Below are 11,133 nucleotides of genomic sequence, written 5' to 3'. Positions count from 1 at the left end.
TGGAGCCATTGATTTCAGTACCTTCTATGCATTGGGGTATAGCCTGGATGTAGCCACATTCTATAACCATGGAATTTAACCTCAGTAATATGATTGGACTGCTGGCCACGCAATGTTAAGCACATATATTATTATTTACTTAAAAAAAGGGTAAAGCAAAATCCCTTACCATTTATCCCTTGATGCCGCTTCTCACTTTTCTGTCTTTTCCTTCCCTCCTAAAAGAGCCAAAAAGCATTAATTTACTCTCCAATCCATTGGACCAATGCTCTACCTTTTCTTAACCTTTCAAGTTTTTAACACATAGGGGTGGTCATTTGCTTAATGAGATGGCGGTGGCATTTGGGTTGCTGTGCTTCTTAATTAATTATGGTGATTAAACCCAGCAATCAAAACAAGATGAATACAGTAACGGTAGGAATTAAATGTCCATAATTGGATAGTAATTCTTTCATGGTATTACAACATTGCATTCATAAAAATAAAATGAAAATCCAAAATCACTTACAACACCAGAACTATATGGAAAATCTCCAAAAAAGAAAAAGAAAAACTAATTTCAACATCTTGTTCTTCAGAGTCTTCAGCCTCCACCCTAAAACTACTCACAGTTCTCATCCCACTATTGGTTCTTGATTTGTTTCATGACTCTCTTTTGGCCATTTCTTTTACAAACCCCAAAAAAGTAAAAGAAAAAAAATCAAAAGCATTGAAAATGTAAAGTTCAAAAAAAAAAAAAGGAAAACAATTGGGATTTGAGAGAGTGTGTTCTCAAAAAGTCCATTTCCAGATCTTGATCCGGAGATCAACCTTACACTTAGCCCCAGAAACATTAGCCACCGATGGTGACTTACCTTTTGGTAGAGCTCCTTTAATCCCATCACACGTTACCCTAATCCCAACTTTCTTGCTCTTCAATCCATCCATTTTCACTGTCACTCTCGTGTCCATCCGAACTTTCAACAAGATCTCGTTTTTCTTCTTCAGATCCGATCTTAAGTTGTTCACCGTCTCCGCATCTAGATCACTTGATGTCGTTACCACCACTCCCCTGAAAGTTGTCTCATTCTTGCTGTTACTGAAGAAAGCTGGCAATGTTCCGTTGCCTATAAAAGCATCGCTGTTGCTTGTTACGCATGAGACTACAAAAGGGTCGTAAGAAAAGGAAAGATGGGAGTTTGGGTTTTTGGAAGACAGTGTCAAGTTGAAAAGGGTTGATAGGTGGGAAGCGGAGGAGTCCGCTGTGGTCGTGAGGTTTAAGCGGTGAACACGGAGGGAAGCAAGGGTAAAAGAAGGGCGGTGAGGGCGGTAAAGGATGTAAAGGACGGTGCCCGTGATGGCCACTAAAAGGGCAAGGATGAGAATTATGAGGATGGTCCAGAAACAGAAGCAGCAACAATAGTTCCGCCGTGGACGGTGGTGGTGACGGCGGTTATGAGGCTGCGGACGGTACGGTGGTCGAGAAGTAGGGTTGTAAAGGTGGGATTTTGTGGTGCCACCATTGGTCGTAGCGGTTGTAGCGGCTGCTGCAGCACCTCCAGTGCCACCATTTGCGGCAGGTGGAGCAGCAGCGGCGGCCGGTTTGGAGGAAGGGAAGACTCTGTCTGACATTGTCAAAACAAAAAAAAAAAAACAGAAGAAGAAAGTACGTCTTGGGAGGGTTCTTGGAAGACAAAGGGAGAGTCAAGGGGTGAGATTTGTAAAGGGAGAAAGAGTGAATTTGAGGAGAAGAATTGTAGACAAAGGAGAGCTACTCTCCACCCAAAGGGGATGGTGCCACCTCACCAGATTTGGAATCTCTTTTTTTTTTTTTTTTGTATGACTGTAAAAATTTTCTCTTTTCAAACTTCAATGTCAAGTGTTTTTGTCTGTAAATGTCCAAAGGGAAACAACATCTTCGACACACGTTGGTGAATTTCTTTAGATCACTTGGGCTTTTTGGATGTCATGATGGAGTAAATTATCAGCCAAAGAGAAAAAAAATAATAAAATGGGGTCCACATTTAGATCAGACGGCTCAGAGTGAGCTTCATAGGATGGTTTAACTAAATTCCCCTAGCTGTCTCCAGACAATTTCTGCAAAGTGGATTTACGTCAATTATGACAAAATAAATAACTTTGTTAGGAAAGGAGAAGCTTCATTTATTCAAATTTTCTATCTTTTTTTTTTTTGCTGCCCTTTTTATTGCTGGTTTTAATTATGTCCTAAAAAGGGCAAATTAAAGAATATTTCCAGGACCAGTTTGACAGTTTCTGTCAGGAGAAAATGCTTTTGATTTTGTGTTTGCCAATCTCATCTGTTAAGGCAAGAATCAAAGGTGGACAGTAAACAACTTTTAAACCAAGCAAAAGTAGTAGAACAAAGGAATACATTTGGGGATCACAGTAGAAAGACTGTGGGGGGCATTCAAGTTTTGACCAGCTGCTAAAACAGTGAAGAAGATAGACATGGTGGAAAGGCCACCGACGGGTCTGGGTTAGGTGTTTGAAATGCAAAAGGATTGCTGCAAAGAAACTTAATTAGTAGTTAAATAATCCAAATCAACCAGTTGCATTAACTTGAAACCCAAATTCAATAATTACTTCATTAATTAATATTTCCTGGTTTCGAGATTGGAGGATCTTTAACATCAACTACTTAATTTATAAAAAAGGGGGGGTGGTCAGTGGTGGGGGGGAGGGGCAACCCCAATTATGAATCTATAAGCACTAAGCTTTTTGATTATGGAAACTGGAGATGTTGGCCTTGGATGGAATGATGAATTTTGTACTTTCCCTGGCGACAATATTATCTCCAGGTTTTTGTTTCGGGAGGAAGAGAGAGGACCCCAGAAATAATAATAATAATAATAATAATAATTGGGAAAAAAAATCAGGAAAAATTATGAACTCGGACTGAGTTTGGGTTAGCTCGAACTTGAAAAGGTGAAGATGATTATCTTCATTATTGTCATGTGATGGGGTCGTATTATATTAACTTGAATGGATTAAGCATTGGGTTGGAGTTTGAAAAGGGCATTTCATCGATAAGTTGATTTTACCGATTCCCATACGTAAGTTTAATGATTTGTCTATGGGTAAAGACACGGGGAAGAAGCCAATAGGAAGATCGAACTGATCTTTCATGCTTGACTTTGTGCTTCCTCGAACCAAATTACCAGGTTTGCTGCTTTCTAGCTACTATCTTCTTATCTTTTTCTCTTTTTTTTTTTTTTACTACATATTGTTGCATTTCTAAGTTAATTCCAGCTCGATCACTTGAATTTAACTCAAAAAGTCGAGGCTAAGCAAGTCTTAGTAGTTGAGGATGTGACGCTGTTTCTTCATAATCATAACAAGTCAGCTTTCAGATTATTTTCCCAAACCTCCAAAGTTTCAACTAGGCAGGTAAGATGTAAAGGAATTTAATTACCTCACAGAAACTTGATCCATATGGAAAATCGTAGAATTTAGCCATGGCTAATGTGAGTATAATAACCAGAGGTATATGAACATGATACATTTGTCCAAAGAAGAACAATTTGCATGTGGAGGCATAGGCATGTTTGTCACCTAAAGCACACTTCATGTTATGCATGTGGCACAATTTTTTTGTTTTAATGTCGATTTCCCATCGTCATGATCATGTATTTTTGACGAAAATAATCATAGGAGACATTCACAAACAAGATTGACATTTGACATTCTCCACCTTCAAGCAACACGAATATGGTTGTGATTACTCATGTGAATCTGCTTTCCATAACCAGATCATTCAACAACCTCATTCCCAATAGACAATGGGCAAAAAGAAAAGGATGAAAAGATGGGGGAAACCTTCCCTTTAAACGAAAGGAAAACTTTGATCAATAGTTAAGAGACATGACTGTTGAGGAAAAAGTAACATTTCCGAACTGATATTCTCTATTTAGAAAATTAAGATTTTGATTCCCTGTTCGAATCTCGATTTGACAACTGCTACATGAAGGTCAGTACAATCTTTAGTAAGTTCCTAGGATAGCTCCAAAGGCTGTTACAAATTCACCAGTCAGTAGGGTGAGTGTAATTCATATCACAAAAGACTCGTACAGATAACATATTAGGGGGTAAAGGGGGAAAAGGTGGCGCAATGCCAGCAAAATGGTGCAGTACACTATGGCCACAATTTCACACCCGGAAAATGACATGGTATGGGCAACATCACAAGGTGTGATAACTCGGTCAAAAGACAACAAAGCCATCCTGAGCAAATTTACATGGTATGATGGCTGACAGATGCTACTCTTCTTCATTCTTTCAGCATGAGGAAAGCATAGGAGAAGAAATCTCATTGAGTTCTTCATTGGTTAAGATGTGTCTAGCAACTGCTAAATGGTAATCAGATCATTTGTCATCTTTGATGATTCTTCACATAAAAATTTCTCAGACAATCTACATATTAGCCTAGGAATGCCTTCATCCACTTCGGATTCTTCGTCAAGGACATTCTTTGATTTCACCTAATCTGTAATGAGTAACAAGTACAAAAAAAAAACAAAACCACTTAACTTTTTCCACAAGTCATCAGTCAGCAAATGTAATTCATATTAGAGGTTAAATGTTTAAGAGGGCATCTTGAACTTGATCCTCCCATAGCACTTAGCAAAGGAAAACAATGTTCTAACTGCAGAACAATGGGAAGAAGCAAACTATCTTCTCTAATAATTTGAACACAAAAATAGAAGCGAAATGAAACGCACTGAGGTTATGAATTCACCATTGAAATGATACCACTTCCAAATGCCTTGAAACATGCATTTCAGTCATTTACATGAGTTATGAAATTGCCTCTAATAATTTCCAAACTAAATCTTAAAATTTGGATACCTCTGAAATCTGCTGCTTCTATGCATGAGCATAACTGTAACCAGAACAGGGGCAATTGCTGAACATAGGTGCTCCAAGGAGTGTCCACTGATAATATAATTATTTGCACGGTAAATTTTCATGTCAGCAAGAGCTTCGATTTTGGCTAGGATGCAAACCCCTGTAGCAGATGGTTTCATATTTTCTAAGTAAAGCAACACTCTTGAAAATGATAGAAAAATACAATGAACTGCTGATTTTTCACAAATTGACAGAGACAGAGAACTAAATGCCATAAAGATTAAAGAAGACTATCCAAAGGGCCGAAGAGGATTATTAGACCACTCCATATCTTCCAGCAAGAGCTTCCACCTCAGGTTCAGTCAGATTTGCCTCAGAGATGGAGAAATAAAAAAATAAAATTCAAACGAACAAACATCCAACACTAAGACGTTCTCCACATATAGTCCAAAAAAAATACAAGAAAGTGTATCACTGCAATGCATAGACCTAAAGCCCTATAATGCCTTCTGCCCTCTCCAATCCTAAATTATAGTCCTTAAGAGTTTCATCAAACTACGACCATGATTTGACTTAATAAATATAATTACTTATTTCGAGAAGGGCAAAGGGAGATTGCTATCCTACTTTATAACATGCACAAAACTGCAAACACTTTAACTAGTGTTTCAAATGCACTCAACAATAGGTTATACAACAGGTAAGGTATATATTTATAAAATTTAATCAAAAGGCCAAATCTTTCTGTTTTGCACCGGAATTGCTTCAGTACCATGAATCCTGCCTCAAGTAGAACTAAGGGAGTCTCTTGAATATAAAGAGAGGGCCGGCCAACCATCCACACAAAGGCACCTTATAAAAGGCAAAACCATGAGGTCCAGAGCCCAAATTGGACTACAATTCAGATGAGCCACAGAGCAAACCCCAATGCCTTCATAGAGTCCCTCATCACATAAGTTGGTCTTTACTTTATTACCCCTTCCACTTGATTTGCACAGTTGCTAATACACTAAAGGACCATCGTGGAATAGGAACTTGAATGTGTCTTTCTTAAATAAATAAAATGGATCAAGAGAGAGAAAGAGAAGACATAGGACATACCCGATGTCCAAAGCCAGTATCCTGAGTGCGTATATTTAGGTGGGAACAAAAATGTCATGATTGGAAGAGCTATGCATGGAATTAACTGGAATGTCATGCACAACCGAAGATCATTAAATGTTCTGCAACCAACTAGCAAGTCATATTCAGCCAAAACAAATTGAAATTTGAACAACAAGCTTCAACCAATTAAACAAACAGATAAACAGAAATTTGGAACAAGAACCAAACCTTGCATAACTTGTGCTTAGAACAGCAAGAACTAATAGTGAAAACAGGCAACTTAATCCAATCCTCTCTCCTAGTCTTTCAAGAATAAAACTAGAGAATAGTGAGGAATATGCAATCATCATCTGCAATTTTTGAATTAAATTAAAAATACAATAGATATTAACATTAGAATACATTCAACAGCAATAAAGTAGTAAAATTTCAAATGACGCTTGGTTATTGACAAAGTTGCAATGAAAGTCATCCGCAATTTGCGATTCTTTTTCTTTTAAAAAATAATAAAAACACAGCAAAAGCAACAAAGCAGTGAAATTCAACTATTGGTTATTGGCAAATGAAAGAAACGTCAGAAACGTCAGAAGAATAGAACAACAGTGTCAAAGTTCATCATTTCAACTATGGCAAACAGTTGTGTTAGGCACAGTAGTTGAGTGATGGGCATTCCATTTCTACTTTCTAATAGAACTGTTAACAGTCACCACTGAGAAAATGCTGTTAACTCCAATATCATTTTCCCAAGAAAATCAAACATAGAAAATCATATAAAAAAATCTAAAACTGAAAATTAAAAACATAAATAAATAAAAAAGTAAACTTGCAATGCTAACCGGCAAGGTGTCCCACATTGCTCTATTGTCATCAGGCTTAAGATGATAATAAGCAGAACCAAAAGCCACACTAGCTATCCCTCCGTAGAATAGCAGCCAACCCCACACCTCTCCTCTCAAACTGCAATCAATGCCCGAAAACATCAGTTATTCACCGAATGATCACAAAAATGTAACCTTTTTAACTAGAAGACATCAATGAAATAAGAAGGAAAAGAAAAATAGACCTTATGTTGAAAAAGCTTCCTCCTCCCAGGGAAAGAACAAATCCCAGAACACCCACAATCAGAAAAGGGAAATTGGTGATCACATTCAACGTGTTAGGAACTCCTATGGACAAACCAAAGAACACCCACATACAAAAAGTCACGGCATATGCACGTGATGAAATGATGTAACATAAGAGGGAAAAAAATAAAAGCTTGAACTGAAAGGGGATACCGAGGAAATTGCGCATGTCAGCGAAGAGATGGTGCCTATAAGAAAGTGGGATCTTAGGAGTAACCATCATAAAGAAAAGCCAACATAGCAATGCAATTCCACATATTCGACATCTTCTTCCTCTTGTTACCTGTTGATTCACCATACAAACCATCCTTTCGTGTTGTTCTTCTTCTTTATAAAAAGCTGTTAAACTTTTCCCTCTCTATTTTCTCTTTTGTTATTTGCTCTCTTGTGGGGGAATCCGAATGTCGTTATGTTCGATTTGCTTTTGTTTTCGTTTGATTTGACGATGTTTCATATGTCCCCTGTTGCTCCCTACATGGGCTTTTTGCATTTTTCATGGACCTGAAAATAGGATGAAAACCCAATTCTTTTTCTAACTAGTTAGATACAAAATGAAGGCCCAATCCTGATTCTTGATGCAGGCCAATTTGTCAATTTCCACTGGCTTGTATGAAACTTTCTCTAAATTGGATGTTGAAGTGAAAAGGCATTGGCTAACAACCCTTTTTGTTCTCATGCGGTGAATACTTATGCTAACGACACCTCTCTTAAGCTCCATTTTGTTATATTCTGTTTCTGCTTAAGATGCCCATAAATTAAGGGAAGAAAACAAAAGAGGAAAAAAGAAAAGGTTGAATTGCCAATTTGCCATGTTCTACAACTTTACACGTATTCCCAATTTTTGCTTTATTTTATTTTATTATATAATGATTGCTAGACCTCTGCCATACCAAATCTGACTAGTGAGTTTTTTTTCCAGGGGGAGCTATTACTCCAGAATCAGCCCCTTTCTGAACGGGCAAGCAAACACATTAAAATTGTCATCAAGTAACCATCGTGATAAACGTGGCCTTCTTCATTTTCGCTTGGCTAACCAAAGGAGCAAGCAACCATCTAAATTTCATATCATTACATCACAAGATCTACCTACTTTGAACCAATCCGAGCGACCAAAGAGGGGAAAAAGAGAGGAAGGGGGGAGATGGTGTTGGATACTCTGAAATCAAAACTCTGTGACAAGACGACAGAGGTCAATTAATGTTGAATACAAAATTTGTATTTGGTAGCTTTGATGTCATTTCCATCTCTAACGATGACTTAAACTACTCAGTGGTAATGGCAAATTGGATCGATTACTGTGGATAATATGGACCCACTTTTCATCCAAAGTAAAAACACACGATCATAGTGCTATGAAAAAGAGCTCAAGTAACTTAATAATTTAATCAGTCCCACCAACATAAAGAATGATAACAAAGAAAAGATCCCCCAAATTCAACCTGATTGGTGTTATTGGCCTACTAAAAGCTTTCATTTTGGAAACCCCTCCACCCCCTCCCCCATTACATAAAAATCCTTCCTTAACATGCACGTTAAATTTGGGTGTTAATGCACAGCACCCAAGCAAAATCTCCCACGTGCAGCACAGCCAAGCTCCTGCCACAGTATGGATCAGCATTTTGTGGACAACCAAATTTTAACAAAACTCCTTTTACCAAATCGCCCCATCTCCTTGATCCCCTTTCTCCCTCTATCAACACAAACATCTGTGGGCATTTTAGTAACACTGGCTCTCTGCTGCAAAGCAAGTCCTTCTCCTTCCAGTTTTCCCCCACTTCCAGAGTTGAACAGACAGGGTTTCACAGTCTTGATGAAATCACTAAACTGCCCCTACATAGTATTTTATCTTCTAAGCAATTAGAGCAGCTAAGGCTAATGCTAGGAATGGCAATGGCAACAATCATGATTCATGAACCAGAGTGCTATGGGCATTAATAGATATAAGCCTGGAGAATGACGGAAATAACCTGAACGCCATTGAAAGGAAATGGAACAAAAAAAAAAAAAAAAAAAGAGGACAGTACGAAACCAGAAATGAAATGAAAGTTCCATATTTTGAACTGAAGGCTCAACAGACGTAAACAATACTAGCAGTAGATCTACACGTACATTACACCCCAATAATTAAACCCCCGAAATTAACCAAAAAGAAAAAAACAAGAAAGGGATGGCAACCTAACCTTCCCCTAAGAAAAATTTGAAATTTACCTCACCGTCCACTCCCTCTATTCACTGTCTCCTTGTACCTAAGGATGGAATCAATCCTCTGCAACTTCAGCTGCTGCTTAAACTTGTTGATAAAATCATCAGCTTTGGCGTCCACCTCCTCATCCTCCTCTGTGGCTTTAGCCTTGCCTTCCCTCACAGTAGCTGGCCGACGAGTTTCCACGATGTCCTCTTCCTCAAAATGTGAAAAGGCCGATTTAACGCTAGCTGATTTCCTCATATTCTTAGGCAGCTTAGTTGGTATCTCCCCAGATGATGGTTTGGTGTCGGATTTGGTCCTCCTAACATGACCATCCTTCAGCTGACTGAATATTTCATCAAGGGTTCGCTCTTGACCTTGGATTCTCTCCTCTTCCTCTTCTATTACTTCTTCCTTCAGCCCTCCTTGGTTTTCTTGTTCTTCTTCAGATTCTTGCTTTTGTTGTTCTTCTTCTTCCTCACGGGCTTGCGCTGGAGTGTAATGGGTGTAAATTTCTTGGTTTTTGTGAACGGTGGTCCGCTCTGGAGACAAGTAACTATAGAGGTTAACAGACTTAAGCCTTTGCAAAACGGAAGGAGATCTAAAGATGGAAGGCTGTTGCTGCCTCTGGTCTTGCTCAGGGGTTTGTTGTTGAAAAGAGAAATGAGCATCATCCACATCTGGGATTCTCTCATAGGCAGTGACAGTAGTGCTAACAGGTTCCTGGGATCTATAAGGAGACAAGTTGATAGATTTCAGCCTCTGTAACACAGAGGGATGTCTAACAAGTTTTGGGGTTTCTTCTCCTTCCTGTCTCTGCCCTTCCCCAACACCAGGCTTGTTGGAAGCCAAGCTGGAAGTAAGATAAATGGTACCAATTGTAAGATTGAGGAATACAAAGAAAACAGTTGGAGTAAACCAGCTGAATATGGAAGCCCAGATGGACGGTCCAGCAGTCGACATTGATTCTTCCAACATGGCTTGCTTTTCTTGTTTCTTGCCAAGAGAGAAAAAGAGAAAGAGCACAACCACAATGGAAGGGCAGAGAGAAGAAAAAATAAATAATGAAGATGAGGGTGGGAGCCAGGAGTGGAGGGTTAAGGCCATTGCCTATTCACCCAAACCGTTTCAAAAGGCACATTTTCTTTTTATTATAATTAATAAAAACAGCTATTGCCAATTTTCTCTTTTACGTGGAAAAGGAGGGTTTTCTCTTTTATCTTGAGTTTGGATATTTTCTGGGAGGGGGATCCAGCGTTGTTGGTTAATATATATATATATTTTTTAGTTAATTATTTGTTTGGGAGAGGCACGTGTTGGGGCGTGATAGGTCTGTGGGAAACGGACAAAGGAGGCGAGGGAGCAGGGGTTGGCTTTGGTGGGAGAGTGTGAGTAAATGTGAGGTCGTAGCTGCCTCTCATTAAAGGGGTGCTGACAGGGATCGCATTTACAGCTCACCCTCTAACGGCGCCGTTTTCACCTACACTCACTTAAATCCCTTCTTTATTTCATTTGTTAATTATTATTATTATATAAAAAATCTTCTATCCTCGTTTGAGTTTTTTTTTTTATTTTGCGGTATTCATTCATAAATTTATTTTTATTATTAGGTTTTAGAGATTTTAATTGATCCTATAAAACTGAACATGTAACATTAAACAAAACATAAAAACAAGACAAAGAGTTTCTAATCTATTTATATTGCTATGTTTGAACAAGTGACGTAATGAAAGTTTCAATTGTACTTGGTCTTTGTCATTCATTACCCAACTTTTATGCTGAACAAAAGAACCAAGTCGTTATTTTATTTCATGTTCTTTCACTTTGAAAATTTTCTTTGCGTTTCTTCTTTTCCTTTCCTTTCCTTTCCTTTCT

At 38.3% G+C, this 11,133-nt stretch overlaps 3 protein-coding genes across 3 annotated transcripts; all 3 read right to left on the bottom strand.

Annotated features, from left to right (window-relative positions):
- Positions 1-435: 435 nt before the first annotated feature.
- Positions 436-1,801, bottom strand: EMB3135 (harpin-induced protein). Its single transcript, XM_007012226.3, has one exon. The coding sequence runs from the start codon at positions 1,609-1,611 to the stop codon at positions 772-774; it is 840 nt and encodes a 279-aa protein (XP_007012288.3). The 5' UTR covers positions 1,612-1,801; the 3' UTR covers positions 436-771.
- A 2,067-nt stretch (positions 1,802-3,868) lies between these two features.
- LOC18588064 (Alkaline phytoceramidase (aPHC)) lies at positions 3,869-7,566 on the bottom strand. Its single transcript, XM_018126702.2, has 7 exons — positions 7,227-7,566; positions 7,013-7,115; positions 6,786-6,906; positions 6,178-6,299; positions 5,947-6,068; positions 4,846-5,005; positions 3,869-4,483 (listed from the first exon to the last, which is right to left on the bottom strand). The coding sequence occupies exons 1-7, from the start codon at positions 7,378-7,380 to the stop codon at positions 4,456-4,458; spliced, it is 810 nt and encodes a 269-aa protein (XP_017982191.2). The 5' UTR covers positions 7,381-7,566; the 3' UTR covers positions 3,869-4,455.
- Positions 7,567-9,108: 1,542 nt separating this feature from the next.
- LOC18588063 (bromodomain protein (DUF761)) lies at positions 9,109-10,460 on the bottom strand. Its single transcript, XM_007012224.3, has one exon. The coding sequence runs from the start codon at positions 10,363-10,365 to the stop codon at positions 9,283-9,285; it is 1,083 nt and encodes a 360-aa protein (XP_007012286.1). The 5' UTR covers positions 10,366-10,460; the 3' UTR covers positions 9,109-9,282.
- Between the last annotated feature and the right edge of the window lie 673 nt (positions 10,461-11,133).

Source organism: Theobroma cacao, chromosome 9 (genome assembly GCF_053813885.1).
Source record: "Theobroma cacao isolate CCN51 chromosome 9, ASM5381388v1, whole genome shotgun sequence".
NCBI lineage: Eukaryota > Viridiplantae > Streptophyta > Magnoliopsida > Malvales > Malvaceae > Theobroma > Theobroma cacao.
The sequence above is the reverse complement of the archived record's forward strand: the minus strand, read 5'-3'. Positions and strand labels throughout refer to the sequence as shown.